Source organism: Geotrypetes seraphini, chromosome 1, assembly GCF_902459505.1.
Source record: "Geotrypetes seraphini chromosome 1, aGeoSer1.1, whole genome shotgun sequence".
NCBI lineage: Eukaryota > Metazoa > Chordata > Amphibia > Gymnophiona > Dermophiidae > Geotrypetes > Geotrypetes seraphini.
This window is the reverse complement of record NC_047084.1, coordinates 177,483,171-177,502,697: the sequence shown is the minus strand read 5'-3', so window position 1 is coordinate 177,502,697 and position 19,527 is coordinate 177,483,171. Positions and strand designations below refer to the sequence as shown.

The following is a 19,527-nucleotide window of genomic DNA, read 5'->3' as shown; positions in this document are numbered from 1 at the left end:
AGGAGTTAACTGTGTTGGGCCCGCTGTAAAATAGTGATCATAACGTGATCAAATCTGAACTAATTCCGGGAGTGACGATGCAAAAGAAATCTACTGTAGAGGCATTTAATTTTCGAAAGGGCAACTATGATAAAATAAGGAAAATGGTTAATAAGTTAAAAGGATCAGTTGCAAAGGTTAGGACACCATAACAGTTTAACCATACAGTAAAGAGCACCGTTGTCTAATATCTTAGTCCCTTAAAAATAACTTTAGTGGCATAAGGGTCATTCTAAACACCCCTTCGGGGTGGGGCGGGCGGGCAGGCAGGCAGGCTTTCAAGGGGGAGGGGGGTGACAGGCAGGCAGGCAGGCCTTCAAGGGGGAACAGGCCTTCAAGGGGGGACAGGCAGGCCTTCAAGAGGGGGGACAGGCCTTCGGGGGTGTGTGCAGACCTTCAAGGGGGAGGGACAGGCCTTCAAGGGGGGGGCAGGCAGGCCTTCAAGGGGGGGCAGGCAGGCCTTCAAGGGGTGGACAGGTCTACAAGGGGGTGGGGCAGGAGCCAATGATGTGGGTGGAGGTGGTTTGAGCTTTGAGCTCTACCGAATTAGACCTGAGGCTTTTTCTTTTGTTAGATTTGACTTTCAGCCAACACAGTGGAGTATTTTTGAACATGTTTGTTATTTATTAACCCACTTTCCCCTAATTGAAATTTATCGTAGATACATCCCCTGAGGAAGCCATCATGTGAAATTACCTCACCTGGAGTATTGCGTTCAATTCTGGTCTCCTTATCTCAAGAAAGATATAGAGGCAATAGAAAAGGTTCAAAGAAGAGTAACCAAGATAATAAAGGGGATGGAACTCCTCTCGTATGAGGAAAGACTAAAATGGTTAGGGCTCTTCAGCTTGGAAAAGAGACGGCTGAGGGAGATATGATTGAAGTCTAGAAAATCCTGAGTTGAGTAGAACAGGTACAAGTGGATCGATTTTTCACTACATCAAAAATTACAGACTAGGGGATACTCAATGATGTTACAGGGAAATACTTTTAAAACCAATAGGAGGAAATATTTCTTCACTCAGAGAATAGTTACACTCTGGAACGCACTGCCAGAGCAGATAGTGTAGCTGGTTTTAAGAAAGGTTTGGACAATTTCCTGGAGGAAAAGTCCATATTCTGTTATTGAGACAGACATGGGGGAAGCCACTGCTTGACCTGGATCAGTAGTATGGAATGTCGTTACTATTTGGGTGCTAGAGACCTGGATTGGCCACCCGTGAGGACGGGCTACTGGGCTAGATGGACCATTGGTCTGACCCAGTAAGACTATATTCTTTTTAATACCAAAAATTTTAACACAAGGATTTATATTGAAAGCTCCTTGGTGTATTGTGTATTCTTTTTAATAATCAGCTCTATCTGTAATAACTGTTTGAAGGTGTGGTCTTCAGAACTGTACATCTGTGATTCTTTTTTCCCCAAAAGAAATCATTTTTATGTGATACTAATAAGGTAGATTGGGAAACCATAAGGCTCTCTTTTTGTCATGCACTTTCCTTGGTTTGTGAGGGAATGCTCCACAGTATCAAATGCCTCAGTGTAGCTGAGGGATACAAGAAGCACCGATTTGCAGTGGTCCAGGTGGCAGACTACAGGGAGGGAAGAGGCATAAGCACCAAGGGCAGTAGAACATCTTTATGTTAGGAGGGGCCTTGCAAACCAATCTCTCGGGAAGGTAAGAGTTTAGGCTAGAGAGTTGCGCGGGGACAGAAATCCCACCCATTCCCACCCGTCTCCGCCAGGATCCTCTCCGTCCTCACCCATCCCCGTCAGGATCATCTCTGTCCCCACCAGGATCCTCTCCGTCCCCACCCGTCCCACCAGGATCCTCTCCATCCCCACCCGTCCCCGTCAGGATCCTCTTCGTCCCCACCCGTCCCCGTCAGGATCCTCTCCATCCCCATCAGGATCCTCTCCGTCCCCACCCGGATCCTCTCCGTCCCCACCCGTCCCCATCAGGATCCTCTCCGTCCCCGTCAGGATCCTCTCCGTCCCCACCTGTCCCCACCAGGATCCTCTCCGTCCCCACCCGTCCCCATCAGGATCCTCTCCGTCCCCACCCATCCCCGTCAGGATCCTCTCCGTCCCCATCAGGATCCTCTCCATCCCCACCCGTCCCCACCAGGATCCTCTCCATCCCCACCCATCCCCACCAGGATCCTCTCCGTCCCCACCCATCCCCGCAAGGAATTACCTCCATCCCCGCCCGTCCCCATAAAAAGCAGCAATTACTTCTGACAGGATCATCAATTCCATAGTTTCTTTTGCGTTTGCGCTGCTGTTTTCCTTGTGGAATCTCTTTGGTGGAACCCTTTTTTTGTTTTCTGTTCAGGTAATTAACTTATAAACCCCCTCTTTTACTAAGGCTGACATGTTCAATATATTATATGGACGAACCCTGCTTCCAAAGCTTTCCATCCCTGTGGGAGTCCCGTTGGCTAGAGGGGGGGTCCCCGTGGGAGTCCCGTGGGCCAAAGGGGGAGGTCCCCGTGGGAGTCCCGTGGGTTAGGGGGGGTCCCGCGGGATTCCCGCGATCCCCGTTCCCGTGCAGACCTCTAGCTTAGGCCTCTAATGCTGCAAACAGGCCACATTTTAGGGATATCTCTAATGAATATGCAAGTGATAAAATTTGCAATATCCATACAAATCTGTCTTATGCATATTCATTAGGGATATTGCAAAAACCTTGCCTTTTTGCAGCATTGGAAGTCTGAACTTCTGCTTCCCCCGGCCCCTCCCCTAAACTTTAGTTCCTGATATTATATTGGGCAAAATATTGCCTCATGAGTTGCTTGCCCTTCAGCACACTTAGCACTGGTGACATTTTCATAATTCAGGTGGCGTGAATGTCCCACCCAGCCGACGTTCAGAGACTTTGCCTTCATGGCAAACAGAGAAGATTATTGTTTAGCGCGTGATCCCGGGGAATCGAAACTTAAGCTGCCGCTCTTGCCAGTGGGAGGGGAGCTGAGCCGAGCTGGTCCAACTGCTGCTGCTTTGAGCACGAGCCCCATCTCCCATCCCTGCACTGTGCCGTCGGCTCGCCTTTTGCACCCCTGCTTGGGGTCCAGCGCGCTCTCTCCGCAGGTAAGTGGCGAAATGAAGCCGGGCTGCTTTCTAGTTCCTGGGGGGAAGTTTCCAGCTGACGTGAAACAAGATGTCAACTGGAAATCGCCTCAAAAAAAAGTGCGCCGAGATTTTGTAAATCCTCCAAACCGAATTTAATTTAGAAAGAGTGCTGATTGTACTCTGACCTATTCCCGCAGTTTGTTTTGGAAAAAATTAGAATTTCTTTTAATCTAATTATTGAACCGTCTCCGTGTTCAGTTATATGCTTGTAAAGTCTAAGGTTTTGGAACTCTCCTGATTCTGTTGTTTCCAGCTCTGCTTCTTTGCACGCTGGTCTAGTTTTTGAGGCTGGACAGCTGCATTTATACCCTTTTTTTTTTTTTTTAATAATCTTTATTCATTTCAAATCTTAAATCAAGTACAATAATGACATTTATCAATTGGATTTTCAAATACACTTCAGGTCCTATCATTGATCCACATATAATAAAATATTACCCTCCCCTTATTTATTTATGAAAATGATTTATCACAATAATAATAATTTAAAAAATTCCCAGCCCCCCTCCCCCCCATAATATCTTAAAATTTTTATTCAGGGAAGAAAATTTTGAATCTTTACAATAATCTATCAATGGCCTCCACACATCTTGAAATTTGCTATAATGTCCTTTTTGGACAACTATTGTCCTTTCAATTTTATATATATGGCACACAGAGTTCCACCAAAAACGCATTTATACACTCTGATAAAACTCAATAGGAAAAGCAAAGCAATATTTGTATATTGTCTGATAGCCTTGTACTATGTAGGGCAGTGTTTCTCAACATACGATATGCGTACCCTTGGGGGTACACGGGCCGCTTGTTGGGGGTACATGGCCTGGCCACCAATTCCCAGTCGTTCATAGAGACGGCTGCCGCCAGGGATCCCGCATTCCTGCCTGCCCCCTCCCCTGCCGCTGGAGCCGCTTCCAGTGATCTCTGCCTGCCCCCCCACTCAAGCTCCCCCCTGTCCCGAACGCCAACACAGTTACCACTTTCGAGCCGTACTCCTTCGGTCTTCAGCAGCACTCCTTGCATGGACAGTGCATGCAGCGATTCACACGCTGCACATAAGTAGCTGACCCAGAAACCTTCTCTCCAACGTCAGAGTTGATGTCAGAGGAAAGGCTTATGGATCAGCCACATGCAGCTTATGAATCGCTGCTTGTACCATCCCTGCTGAAGACAGAAGGAGCAAGTGCGGCTCGAACAAGAACTCAGTTGGCTGGGGGGGGGAGCAGTCAGGGAGAGAGGGATCCCCAGCCGTGGCAGGGGGTGGGCAGGAAGGCGGGATCCCCCGAGGCAGCGGTGGCTTCTACGGACGGGCAGCTACTTACATTCAGGGAGGGGGAACGAACTCAACACAGATGGAAGGTAGGGGGCAAGAACATTGGACACAGAAATGAGGGAGGAAGGGGCCACTAACTTGGGACATAGGAGAGGGGAAATAGGGAGAATTTGGAGTGTGTGAGTGAGAAGGAAAGAAAGAAAGGAAAAATTGGTCATAGAGAGAGAGGAGAGGAGGATCCATGGAAGAGAGAAGGATGAGAGGGAGAAATGTTGGATATGGTGGTGGAGAGGGAACAGAGGGACAGATTGAAGGGGATTGCAATGGGGAGGAATGTTGGACATAGTGATGCAGGTGAAAGGTCACTTTGGTCAGCCACAAAACTTAGAGACTTGAAGAAAGCAACAGGTTTTTATTAGCATACGTATGCGACTCCCGAGCACCAAGTTGGCAGCTTCAGAAGTCCCGAAACCAGGAAGTTACAGAGATATTTATTCATTTTTCTGGCTATACAACTGAATTCTAGAAAAAACTTTCACGTGTTACTTTTCTTAACAATCATTGGTCCTAAGCTCACACTAGCAGGTCACTAGCAGGTCACTTATCTAAGCCCTGCAGTCTTTCTGTTACATGTCCAGGAGGGCGTAATACAATATTGTGTATGCTGAGATAATCATAAGTAGCTAAAATGCCCAAGCTAAAACACCCAGTGTAGGCAGGCTAGAACATGAGATAAGCTAGGTCTGCAACTAAACATAATTCAGCATTTTATTAAAAAGAAAACTTAGTTCAAGCCTCAGGAAAACCAGTCCCAGACTCCTTCAGAGGGAGAGATGTGGCATTGTGCTAGAGAGGGGTAATATAAGGAGAAATGGGAATGGAGCTGGTGGGCAGTGGAGATAGTGAAAAATGCTGCACATGATTTGGGGAATGAGAGAGGGAGAAATGTTGGATGTGACAGTAGAGGGAGTGGGAAAGATGCCTGGATCTCTCAAGACACATGGACAGTGAGAGAGAGGGAAGATAACTTGTTGCCAATAGGGGTGGAGGAGAGAGGAAGAGATAGACTCAAGGAGAGACAGAGAGAGATGTTGGCTGGGGAAAGGAATGAGGTCCAGAGAGGGAGTGTGCAGGAGGCAGAAAGTGCTTGACCCATGGAGAGAGAGTGTGAGAGATGGATGGGGAGGGAAGAAAGGAGGGAAGGAGAAATGCCACACTCATGGGAAGGGGGAGAGGGCAGAGAGTAAAAATTTGAACTCATGGAGGGAGAGAGAGAGATGTTGGTTTGGGAATGGAATGAGGTCTGGAGGAGAGGAAGCATGCAGGAGGCAGAAAGAAAGAAATATTGGATGCACAGTCAGAAGGAAGTGCAACCAGAGACTCATGAAATTACCAGACAGCAAAGGTAGGAAAAATGATTTTATTTTCAAATTTAGTTATCGAAATGTGTCAGTTTTGAGAATTTATATCTGTTGTCTAAATTTTGCACTATATTTATCTATTTTTCTATAGTTGTTACTGAGGTGACATTGCATATTTTAAAGTGACCTGCCTTGACCTCTTTGGAAACCCCTCCGAATATAAATGATAATTAACATTTTCTCTGCATACAGTGTGCTTTGTGTTTTTTTTATTTTGTGGTTGCCATTATGTATGGTAATAGTTCCTGTGATAAACATGCACTCGGCTACCATGTTCTAATTAATGCACTAACTGTTTAACATACTTTAGTAAAAGAGTTCCTTAGTCCTCCTTCCATGGACTCTTCATAATCCAAGAAATAAGAGTTAGATATGAGTATTAAACCTAGGTCTACCGGAGACCAAGATGGCCGCTGAACATACTGAGAGCGTTGCTCCGGACCGCTTCAGTCATTTACTCTTTTTCTTGATTTGGCGGCTTACCAGCCCGATTTCCTGTTCGGATGCTGAAGAGAAGGGGCAGGAGCGCGGCTGATGCCTCGCTGCGCTTGGATTTGCCCTCCCTTGGCAGAATAGATGCACTTCTGCGGCGGATGCAGGGAGTAGCGTCGTCCATGTCGGAGAGCAGCCCGTTGGGAGTACCCGGACAGAGTGAGGCTGGGTTTGTCTCTCTAGGGCTTGATACTAGACTAAGCCCCGACCTGAGAGCCCCACCTTCGCGACCTCGGTTAACTAGCTCTCCAGGGGCAGAGGAAACCCCGGAGAAGGGGGAGGTCCTTTACCCAGAGGCAGACAATTCTATCTTGGAGATAGTGGAAGCAGTGCTCCCTGACCAGGGCGCAACTGTAGAAGAAACCGAGGCAGGACAAGCAGCCGGAGTAGGATTCCAGTCAGAATCAAGCAGGACAGCTTTCACTCTCAGGACGGTGAGCATTTTTACACTCAGCAAAGGTTTCCTATTTTGGAGAAACCCGCACAAGTGACTCTAGATTCTTTATGGGATTTGATAGCAAATTTTACACAAACTATAAGTCCCAATTTCCAATATATAGAAGGGAAATTGATTCAACATACTAGAGAGCTGAAAGATTTAACAACGGATTTGGCTGTCTCAAAGACCACGATTCAAAAGCATGATCAAGAATTGTTAACACTCAAACATGTACAAGAGTCCCTAATCAAAGACAATACTAATCTCAGGAAGAAAGTGGAAATACTTGAAAATAATTCCAGGAATAATAATTTGAGATTTATTAATTTTCCTAGAGTAACCACTGTTACTCCTAGGGAAATGTTAAGGAGATATTTGACTGAAATATTGCAAGTTTCTGAGGAAACTTTGCCACCATTTACTCAAGTCTATTATTTACCAAATAAAGAAGGGGCTCAATTGCAGTCTAATATATCAAAACAAAGACCACTGATTGTTTCTGAAATTTTAGAAACATCAGATAGTGAGTCAGCAGTACCTTCTACTATGGTTGTGACTTTAGCTCTTGCAATGGACAAAGTATGGTTATTGAGACTTTTCTTCAAAAACAAAGAGTTTCTTAGATGCAAAGTACAAATATTTCCTGATTTTTCAAGAGAGACTCAAAAGCGTCGTAGAGAATTTCTACTCTTGAAACCTGGAATCACTTCATTGGGCGCGACGTTTTACTTGAGATATCCTTGCAAATGTATTATTTGTTACCGTTCAATCAAATATGTTTTTTTTTAACCTTATCAGTTAACAGCTTTTCTGGTCTCATTTCGACTGGATAAAGAGGAAACAACTATAGCTCAATAGTTTATTTAAGCTGCTCCTTAATCTCAGTTTTGTCTGAAATATGTCTATTCTTTATAATTTTCTTTTCCTTTGTCTCGCTTAACGTAATCTTGGATCCTCTTTTGTGGACTTGAGTTGGGTTAGTTGAAAGAATTTTCTTAAGTTTATAGTGATCTATTTTGGTAACAAGTTATATTTCACTAACCTACTTTCTGTACAAGTGAATACTTGAAATATACTATTAAAAGATGCATATTTGTTTGTATTGTGCACCCTGGGGTGCCAGGGCATTGGATTTGATATTGTTTGCATCAATAAAAATTGTTTGAACCTAAACCTAGGTCTACCATTTTTCTATTCTTTCTGCAGTGAATTCCAATGGCAGCATATTTGAGAACCTTATCACTAATCTCTCTAAACTAAACTAACTAAACTAAGCCTTAGGTTTATATACTGCATCTTTTCCACTGAAGTGGAGCTCGACACAGTTTACAGAGTTTAAAAAATATGGGAAGAGAGAAGCGAAAGAGTTTACAAAGCATAAAAAGAGGGGATGTAATCAGGAGAAGAGATTATTATATGCTAGAGAAAAACCAGGTTTTCAGTTGTTTTCGGAATAGTTGGAGGGAGTCCAGGTTCCTCAGCGGGACAGTGAGGTCGTTCCAGAGGCCGGTGATTTTGGAGAGGAGGGATCTACCCAGTTTACCTGCGTGGAGGATGCCGTGTAGAGAGGGGAAGGATAGTTTATGTCTGTGGGCAGATCTGGTGGTAGTATTTTTTACAAAATAATGAAAGCTTTTTTAATGCCAGCTGGCACACTGAATGCTCTGCACTGCTCCCGACGCTCATAGGAGCAGCGCAGAGCATTTAGCGCACGGACCTACGCTAATAACCAATTTTGTGATTTTGTAAAAAAAAAAAAAAAGGGGGGGCTTAATATGTAGAAAATTTTAGTGTAATCAAATCTATGTTTCTACTCCTTAGATTGTACAGTTTTGTTTTGGATTTTTAAAAAAAAAAGATTTTCTCTTAAATCCCCATTGAATACTTTAACCAGCATTGTTTAAAGTTCTGGCATTTAAGTCTGAATTTAGGATCAGACCTGTGAAGGATTAACTTGAATTTACTCCAGTAATCGGAGTCAAATCTGAAATGGTATTGGAAGTACAGTGCTCCTTGTAACAGAAAGCTGATGTGGTCTTCTACCTTGACCAAAGAGGCAAAAGACAGGCAACCATATCTGGACATGATAAGATATTTGCAACAAAGGCAGTGATGCAAACATTTAAATTAAATGAAAAGCGACAGATTGAAAAAGAAAAGGCAAGGATGCTTAACATTTAAGTGACAGTGGTGAGATGGATATTGAAGCAGGAAGTACTGAAGAAAGTGACATGGAAGTTGATGATTTCATACTTAGAGAACAGACCAAGGCAGCCGACTTCATAACAATTCAACTTCCATGGAAAATAATGCAGTGTGATGAAACTATTGCTGCAGCTGACAGACTGAAACTATGGGACAATCAGACTACTCTCTTTTTTTTTTTTTTGTAAATCTTTATTGATTTTCAGATCAAATACAAAGTGCAAACAATATACAATCAAATAATACATTAAACAGCACTTATAGCCAAATAAAAATTAATACAAAGTACATTTTCTCTCCCCCTCCCTCTCTTGATATGTGTAGAAATCAACTAGGAATTAAGGGTTTATTCGATTAATCATTTTTAACAAATGCTGCTAATGGACCCCATGTTTCTTTAAACTTTTTACTATGTCCCAATTGTTCAGCAGGTTTGGCCCCCCATATATCTGGTTTTCCACTTCAACTTGGACTGTTCCAACAGGCCTACTCGCAGGGTACACTCAACATTAAAGGCCTGCCGATTCAAGAGATATCTGGGCAAAACTTTTGCTTTCCTGGCAGGCCAACAGAGCGGTTGGCTGGGTAACATCATTAAGCATGCCTCATCCTACCTTAACTTTAGAAAACTAGTTAAAACAAACCTGTTCAACCGATTTATAACCAAGAACTCTTAATGCCTTACCAAGTATGCTTCCTACATGTACTCGATGCCTCTACTCTGTGTCTGTCTCTCTGACTCACTCCCACTCAACTTGTATCCGCCCTTCCCCACTTGTACCCGATGACGTCATTGTAACTATTTTTGCTGATTGTCCAGCTCTTCTTGTTGTAAACCGCCTCGAACTACCATGGCTTTCATATCTATAATACTGACAAAGAGTTTCCCACCAAAAAGTAAAGTTCAATCTCTCAGTTCTTCCAAACAATCAGACTACTCTCATTGTCTCAGCAGTCTGGCAATGATGACCTCAGCGACTTTGACATCTTGCAACAAACTATATGCTGTAGCAGAATGACTTAACAGACAAAAAAATTGCTGAAGGTGCCACTGTATGAGAGAATTCTCCACGCTATACTGCTCTTCACTGGGTCGGTATAGTGATTAAAAATCATCTCAGAGAGACTCACAGACAACTTGCAGTGCTTATATCTGCTGCTCCAGAATACACAGAAGGTGAACTCCTGGCTGTGCCAAACTTATCTGAAGCTACAGGCATATCACAAGCAGATGCATCTTACAAGTTATTTGAACTCTGGCAGCTGGTTGACAAGATAGTGGCATTGATCCTCGATACTACTAGCAACAGTGGCATTAAGAAAGAAATGTTGAAATTATACTTTAAAAAGAAACAGGTCTCCTATATATATATTTCCAGACATTTCCAAATGGACACAATCACGGCAGAAAGAATTTCTGACATACCACCAAAGTGTGACCTCATTAGGGGCAGTTTTCCAATTAAGATTTCCCTGTAAATGCTTTGTTTCTTATCAAGGAAACAAGTACATTTTTCTTTTTTGATCCTACCCAATTGGGATTTTTCCTGGAGAATAAAAGGGTAACTACCGTGGATCAGACTGAACCAGTATAAATGTGGACTTGGAATAAATAGGAAAGATGTTTATTGCTCGTATTTCTTTTGATATATTTTAGTATCTATCTCCCTTAATTCCCAAGGGAGGTTTCTTTGAAACTTTTGCTCCCCTCCAGGTGGATTATGTTAGGTTATATTTTTTCTTATTTAAATTTTGTTCAAAAAGCCTTAGGGCCGGCCCATTTCGATAATGTGAAGCGGGCCGGCATAACAAAAGCCCCAAGGCTGCCAGGGCTAGCGGATGCTGGACAGGGGGAGCAGGGAAGGGAGAAGAGCTACTGCTGGATAGGGGGAGCAGGGAAGAGGTACTGTTAGTAGAGCAGCAAGGAGGTGTCTGGAGTAGCCTAGTGAGCAGTATAGTCAACCTCAATTGATAGGTGGTATATACATAATAATAAAGTTAAACCATAGAGATGGAGGTTCAGGCCTATATCCCACTACTATACTTCTGGTGGAATATGTGAGCCCACCAAAAACCTATTAGACAATCATATAGGTGCCATCAGAAGGCATAAGGACTATTGTGGTGGGTTTTAGAAGGCTCACCATACACTATAATGGGGTTATGGTGAGTTGTGTACCTGGGACCTTTTATATGAAGTTCACTACAGAGCCCTCTAAAGTGCTCCACTGCTCTGCTGGGATGTCTATGTGGTCAATGTACTACAAATGCCGGCTCCTCTTACATCGCAATGGCTTGTTTTGTGCACTTTTCTTTAGGATGAGGTTTTTTGGTTTTTTTTTTCAAAAATGGTTCAAAAAGATAAACACTTCTCCCTCCGAATCCTGAGTTTCAGTATCCGCAGATTTGGTTATTCGCGATTTTTTTTTTTTAAAGCTAATTCCGGACCTTCCCTGCCTCCCTTCTGGCATCCCAGACCTTACCTTGTGGTCTAACGGGCTTTCGGGACAGGAGCGATCTTCCTACGCTCCTGCCCTGTGCAGATCACTCATAGAAAATGGCTGTTGTGAGTTCCCGTTATAGTCTCGAAAGCCTGCTAGACCACCAGGTAAGGTCTGGGATGCCGGGAGGGAGGTGGGAAGGTCCGGAATGAGGTGGGGATAGGTCAGAGCCTGGCAAAAACTTATTCGCGATGTTTCACACTTTGCGTACCGGCTCTGCACCCAACCCCCGCGAATACCGAGGGAGATGTGTAGACACATATCTGAAAAAATGGCCATTTTCAAAAAAGGAAGATAGATGTTTTGCAGTTTGAAAATGGCCATCTTTGGTACTGGACTCTTTATTCATGTTCTGCAAAATGTCTAAACTCAGATTTAGATGTCATATTGAAAATATCTCTTTTTATCTACCATTGCCTCAGACATCCATTTAGATTATAAGCTCTCCTGAGGGAGTTCTCATTGTACCTGCATGCAATTTGCTTTATGTTTCCTGATGTAGAGTTTGTATAAATATCAAAATATTAAAGATCAGGAACCACAGTTGTTTTATAATTGGGAATGTGTAACTTTTCTTCCATAGAACATTATGGCTTCTGGAGTACTTGATTCATGGGAAGATTACCTGTGCACAGATTCTGAGAATGAAGAAAGTGAGATCTCAGCTCAAAGTTCAAGGGCTGAAACCTTGCTTGAAGGAAATCAAGAGGAAGAAACAGATAAAACATTTAATGAGATTTCCAGCGTTGAAGCTGATGAAGCAGAGGTACAGAGTGATTTAGAAGATGATTCTGAAATTTATGAGACATGCGTGGACAGTCCTAAGTTCCAAAATCCAGGTAGGTTTCTATAAAAATTATCTTATTTTTTTAACTGCAGTGCTTATTATTATAATTATAGTATTTGTAACTGGGAAGTCTTGAGCAGGAATGCAAAAGCAGTTTATGTTTACTCAGTCCCTGTTTGGACACCATTTCTGCAAGTCAGGTCCTGGCAATTCTGCTAGCTAAGGTAAATTCTGGCTTTTCAGAAGTTGGTTTCTATTTTTGGGTCCAGAGACTCTTCTCCAAGGGCCTACACCACTATCTGCTTGACCTAGGGTTACCATGTGGCTCCAGAAAAAAGGAGGATGGATTGGCACATCTGAGTTTTACTTCCATTGCTTTCAATGAAAGTAAAATCCGGATGTCTCAATCTGTCCTCCTTACTTCCATGATTTTCAATGGAAGTAAAACTCAGATGTCTCAATCCATCCTCCTTTTTTCTGGAGCCATATGGTAACCCTAGCTTGACCTCCACTTATTCCTAAGTTACCCCTCCTTGTAGTAAGGTAGTTTCTGTTTTTTCTTATCCTTTTACTTCAGTGGTTCTAAGGATACCATCCTCACAACATTTATAGATATCTTCCCTATTTAGAGCTCTCTTTGCTTCTTGGGAAGCAGGATTTAGTGAACCAGAACTTTTCTCTTCTTAGAGTGCTATCTTTTTCATGTTGCACTGAGTTCTGAGTGATTCTTCAGGACCCAAGTCTAATAGGGTATTGGACAGTGGCAGAAAAGAAGCAAAAGAGAAGACACTTTCCCTCCAAAACTGGAGTCTTCAGTTATCTGAGGAACTCACTTAACTCCTCCCTAGTTATATCTCAGATAGGTACTCAGCTAGTATAATCTTAGATGTTTATCCTTCTATGCCTGCTTCCAGAGCATTCTCTGTTAGTTGTAAGAGCTGTTAGGACACCCAGGTCACATATTTATATAGCACTAGTGTTTAAGCCCGTTAGATTAACGGGTGCTAGATGTCTCCTGCTTTTGAACCTGGGCAGGGGCAGAGGCAGAGCCGGGGCGGGAGGGAGTGATGGTGGGAGAGCAATTTCAAAGCTTCAGCAGCGGCGGCTCCTTGACCAATCCGCGCTTACAACGTCCCCACACTTGTGGTCTGGCTGGCTCCCCCACCAAAGCCCTTCGCAGCGGCAGCCCCTCCCGCATCCGTCCCCGCGTCCCAAGCCTCTCCGAAGGCCGGCTCCCACGAAAATGGTACCCCTCTGTCCAAAGCCACAGCGGAAGCCTCCCTCAAGACACATTTCATATCTGACATATTGTAATCACAAAACAGAAAATAAAATTATTTTTCTTACCTTTTGTTGTCTGGTCATTATTCATATCATGTAGGGGTCCCAGGCTATGGTTGGCTTTTGATAACTCGCTTGCCAGGGCCCCTTCTTTCTTCTTCCCTCCCTCCATCCCTGCAGCTGAAGACAGGCACCTCCCCCCAGTGGTCTGAGACAGGAGGGAGCAGTTAGGACAGGGTCTGAGGGCAAAGAGGGGCTCAACAGCACACAACCACCTTTCCTTCCCTCCCTCCATCAGGTGCTCCAGTGGTCTGAGACAGGAGGGAGCAGTTAGGAGAGGGTCTAAGGCTAAAGAGGGGCTCAACAGCGCCCAACCACCTTTCCTTCCCTCCCTCCATCAGGTGCAGTGAATCCACCAATGTTAAAAGGAGCCGCGTCGAAATCGGAGGCCTGCCACTGCTGTAGCACGTTCCCCTCTGCCTTGGTCCCGCCCCTTCTCTGACATATGGGACCGCGGCAGAGGGAATGTGTTACGGTGGCGGCAGGGCTCCAATTTCAAAGCAGCTCCTTTTAACATAGGCGGAGGTGAACTGTACCTGATGGAGGAAGGGAAGGAACGGTGGGTCAAATTTCGGCAACGGCAGGAATTGTTTTGCGGGCCAAGCACCGTGAAACTTTGTTTCTTTAGGCAGCCCCGGTTGTTTACTTGAATTCAATGTGAGCCGGGTGAGGAAGGCCGCCGCAGCCTCGCGGCTAGGTAGGGGGACAACAATGGTGCTTATGCTCAAGCCCCCGCCGCAGCTCCTCTCTCGATCCTGGTGCGGTTCGAGAGGGGAGTCGTGGCGGTGGCTTGAACATAAGCGCGATTGTTGTCCCCCTACCTAGCTGCGAGGCTGCGGCGGGGTTTCCATGGCAACCCGATCGCGGATCTCAGTGTAGGGCCGGGTCTGGCGGCGCCATGTAGTGTGGAAGCGGGAGGCGGGACCTCAGCACAGCGCCGCCGGCCCCCAGGAGCTCGAGGCCGGCTGCGGACATGCCTGGCGTGGCATTGTGTAGGAGGAACAGTGATCGGTGGAGAGCAGGTGATGACAGTGATAGGTGGCGCGAGGTGGAGAGTAGGTGATGACGTAAAACGTGCGCATGCGCACTCGTGTTTTCGCGACGGATCAGGGAACACATTTTTTTTAGTGCGCATGCGCGGCCTAGCATTTTATTATATTAGATAAATACAGTATGAGATATCACTTAATGAAGATGTTGAATTTGATAGAAAGTAACAAGAAAAACTTAATAGGAAAAATCTGAGCACTAGTATATATGCCTTCTCTCTTTATATAAACCAGAGCAATGCATGATTTCCTTCTACTTTAATGCATTTATATGAGAGGTGTTCAATAATTTATCTACCTTAGTAGGAAAGAAAAGAGTTTTCAAAACATTTTTGATTTATTTTTCAATATGGTCCCCTCATAGCTCCATACATCATCCACTTTTCCTGCAATGACTTTAACCCCTTTGAAAAGAATTCTTTTGTTTGACCTTCAAACCAGGACATCACAACTTCCTTGATGTCTTCATCACTTGAAAACTGCTGTCCACGGAAAGATTTCTTCAAAACTCAGAACAGGAAATAATCCAAGGGAGCCAGGTCAGGACTGTAGGGTGGATGGTTCAGCTGCTGAAACCCACATTCTTGGATGGCAGCCTGTGATTGTCGTGAAGATTGGGCAACCAGCAAATTGGATAGAGGGAGTGTGCTAGATGTGGTGTATTTAGATTTTAGCAAATCCTTTGACAGATGTCTAATAAATAAACTGAGTGCCCTCGGGATGGGTCCCAAAGTGACGGGCTGAGTCAGAAACTGGTTGAGTGGAATGGAGTGGTCAATGGAGATTGCTCTGAGGAAAGGAATGTTACCAAGGTGTGCCTCAAGGTTCTGGTTTTTGGGCCTTTTCTTGTTAACATTTTATAAGCGATATTGCTGAAGGGCTGTCAGGTAAGATTTGCCTCTTTGAGGATGATACCAAAACCTGCAATAGAGTAGATAATAATAATAATAATAATTTATTTTCTTGTATACCGCCCCACCAAAGTTTCAAAGAAACCTCTAGGCAGTTCACAACAGAAAACAGAGACAAGTCAGCAGAAAATACAATTTCAGGACACACATCTACATACAATCGTTAGTACAGCATTAATTAAAATATGTTAAACAGAAATAAAAATTGAAGTATAAAGCACCATCATGAATTAAATGAATCAATCATTTTTGTTAATCAAATAGGTAAGTTTTTAATGATTTCCTAAATGTAAGATAAGAATAAGCTTGAGCAATCAACGGGCCCATCCAAAAGTTCATCTTCCCTGCCTGATACTCCAATGTCCTGTCCAAAAAAGTCTTGTAACTACAGGCCCTTGGGGTAGGGAAAATGAACATACCGGAATTTCTGGTACATTTTGTTGAATAAGACAATTTCAAATAGGATACCAAATAAGAGGTTAATAATCCAAAAAGTGCCTTATAACAAATACACTCTGGCCCCAAATGGCAGCCAATGCAGTTTGGCATAATAAGGACTAACATGATTATATTTTTTGAGACCGAAGATCAAGTGGAACGCAACATTCTGAACCAGTCGGAGTCTTGATAAAATCTTTTTAGGTAACCCTAAATAAACAATATTACAGTAATCCAAGATAGACAATACAGTTGACTGAACCAACAGCCGAAAGGACACCCCAGATAGTGGAATAACATGAAGAAAGCTTGAAGCATGGTCTGAAATTTGGTAGCTAAAATTTAATGCTAAGAAATGCAAGGTCATGCATTTGGGTTGCAAAAACTCAAAGGAACAGTATAGTTTAGGGGGCAAAGAACTTATGTGCACGTTAGAAGAGCGGGACTTGGGTGTGATTGTTTGTGATGATCTTAAGGTGGCCAAACAGGTTGAAAAGGTGGTGGCGAAAGCTAGATGGATGCTAGGGTGCATAGGAACAAGTATGGCCAGTAGGTAAAAGGAGGTATTGATGCTGCTATACAAGACTGTGGTGAGACCTCATTTAGAATATTGTGGAGACCGCACCTTCAAAAATATATAAAAAGGATGGAGTCAGTCCAGAGGAAGGCTTCTAAAATGGTGATTTTATCTTAAGGCATATGGGGACACACTTAAAAATTTCAGTATGTATACTTTGGAGGAGAGGGGAGATATGATAGAGACGTTTAAATATCTATGTGGTGTAAATGTGCATGAGTCAAGTTTCATTTCAAAGGAAGCTCTGGAATGAGAGGGCATAGGATGAAATTAAGAGGTGAGGAGTAATCTAAGAAAATACTTTTTTACATAAAGGGTGGTAGATGCATGAAACAGTCTCCCGGAAGAGGTGGTAGAGACAGAGACTGTGTCTGAAAGCAACCAATTAGGTTGCAATAGGGCACCTACCACCACCTAATTTAGGGTACCGCTTTAAGAATTGGGCCCATAGGGGGAAATTCTATGGCACCTTAACTTAGGCGAAGAACAAAAACAGAAACTGCAGTGAGGATGTCAAGTCTTTAATACTTCTTCCTCAGGGGTCCTAACGTGTACCAAAACAAGAGAACCTGATGGAAAACAACTGAATAAAAACTGGAAACAGCCGTGGATAGCCGTTAGTGTTCTTGCGCGATGCTTTTACTTCTTTGCCCTGCATCGCTCAAGAGCACTAACGGCTATCCAAGGCTGTTTCCAGTTTTTATTCAGTTGCTATCCATCAGGTTCTCTTTTTTTGGTACATGTTAGGACCCCTGAGGAAGAAGTATTTCTTCGAAACACGGACCGTGTCGGGTCTGGTCTTAAACAAACTATTTTATGTTTTTTATGATTGTTTATTAAAGGCTTGACATCCTGTACATCATCACTGCAGTTTTGTTGGATTTTCTGTTTGCTGTTACCTGTGGGTGTCCTACCAGTGCCTAAGTTAAGAAGGAAATGCCATTTCCAAAATGTACTGAAATAAAATTTCAAGGCGCCTACTGGTGCCTAAATAAGCGTTGCCGGAATCACGCCTCCAAAGGCGCCTACTGGCGCCTAACACCGCTGTAGGTGGGGCTAACGCCAGAAGTAGCATTAGGTGCCGGTAGGCGCCTCCAGAGGTGTGAATCATATCAAAGGCAAGCACCAGAAATGTAGGCCTTGAAAACCCTGGCCTACATTTCTGGCGCCTGCCTTTGCCGGAGGCACGATTCTCTAAAAGGCGCTGTCGCATGATAGACATGCGATTGGTGGCCACTTTTAAGGCGGCTGCCGACAATGGCACTGTTTAGAGAATCCAGGCCTAAGTGTCTTACAGTCATGATATTTGATAGTTTATGTACAAAAAATGTGGAGATATACAATACTGATTACTTGCTAGTATGTGATTGTGCTGTAACTGAAGATGGTTTTTTATGTATTTTGTCTAGAACTATTGTGAATGTTTTACTGTGAATCGCTTAGGGATAGGAGGTCTATAAATATTTATTTATTTATTCATTTATTTAGCTCGTCCTCCCAAAGGAGCCCAGAATGGGTTACAAAGGTACATTTATAGCATAGATAGGACAAAATTAACAGCCTCTTTTACAAAGCCACACTAGCGGCTGCCATGCGGCAACAGCCCCGAAGCCCTTTAAATCTCTATGGGCTTTGGGGCCGTTAGCGCAGCGCAGCGCAGCGCAGCTGCTAGCATGGCTTTTTAAAAGAGGCCGTAAGTGAAAGACATATTTGGCAGACATAGGTTAGAAGAATTTGCAGCATTCATAGAAGATATTACATGACAGCATACTTTTAGAGCAGCATTCATATGGGTTCTTTTACATGATATTACTGTGTTTTTGTTGGTTACTAAAATGATATGTTCATTTTGAATTTTCAGAAACAAAGGCAAGCTTTGGATTTCTGAAGAGAATGTATAATTTCATTGTGGCTGAATTTACAAAAGCTAAGTAAGTGAGTAAATATGATAAAATAAATAAATGCAATCATAATGTAACTGAATTTATTTTTTTAACTTTATTTTTATTGTCATAATCATCATAACAAATTAAGGGCTCCTTTTACAAAGGTGCGCTACCGTTTTTAGCGCACGCACCGGATTAGCGCGAGCTAAACTACCGCCTGCTCAAGAGGCTAGTGCGCATGGCATTTTAGCATGCGCTATTCCACGCGTTAAGGCCCTAACGCACTTTTGTAAAAGGAGCCCTAAGTGCATTCATTCATCACTGTCCTTCTGTTATATTTATGCAATGTTTAGCTACATCAGAATAAACACGATTATTGATCATCTTTTCTGGATGCTGAATGGAGTACCGTATTTTCACATAGATAACGCGCACCCGTGTAAAACGCGCACATGGGTATAGCACGCGAAAAGCACAAATTTATGTACAGAAATTTTTATATACTGCGCACACCCGTATACCGCGCATGCTGCTCGACTCACCCGTCGCCGCCCGACTCTCCTTTCGCCCGCCCCGACTCTCCTCTCCCCCTTGAAGTCCTGTCCTCACCCTGAAAGCCTGATGCCCCCCCCCGCAGGACCGCTCGCACCCCCACCCCGAAGGACCGCTCGCACGCACCCGCACCCGCACCCCCACCCCGAAGAACCGCTCACACGCACTCCCACCCGCACCCGCACCCCCACCCTGAAGGACCGCTCGCACCCCCACAGCCTCCCGACCCCCCCATCATGTAGAATCTCCTACCGGTGTCCTGCTGCTTCCTCTTGGCGGTTCCGACTCCCCGACACGATCGGGGCAAGAGGGAGCTCAAGCCCTCTTGCCCCAGCCAACCGCGGCACCCCCGACACGATCGGGGCAAGAGGGAGCTCAAGCCCTCTTGCCCCCCCGACTCCCCGACACGATCAGGGCAAAAGGGAGCCCAAGCCCTCTTGCCCCGTCGACTCCCCAACTCCCCGACAATATCGGGCCAGGAGGG

The 19,527-nt window shown here is 44.2% G+C and overlaps 1 protein-coding gene across 6 annotated transcripts in view; it reads left to right on the top strand.

The window, feature by feature from the left end:
• Positions 1 to 2,894: 2,894 nt before the first annotated feature.
• Positions 2,895 to 19,527, top strand: part of LOC117359357 (probable ATP-dependent RNA helicase DDX60) — a 254,746-nt gene continuing 238,113 nt past the window's right edge. For 3 of the 6 annotated variants that reach the window (XM_033942005.1, XM_033942023.1, XM_033942014.1), the window contains exons 1-3: positions 2,895 to 3,129; positions 12,086 to 12,341; positions 18,467 to 18,536. In XM_033942005.1, coding sequence (XP_033797896.1) covers positions 2,926 to 3,129; positions 12,086 to 12,341; positions 18,467 to 18,536 — 530 coding nt within the window. In that variant the 5' untranslated portion in view covers positions 2,895 to 2,925. The remainder of the gene's footprint in view (positions 3,130 to 12,085; positions 12,342 to 18,466; positions 18,537 to 19,527) is intronic. The other 3 variants (XR_004539215.1, XM_033941992.1, XM_033941983.1) reach the window with 3 other exon arrangements.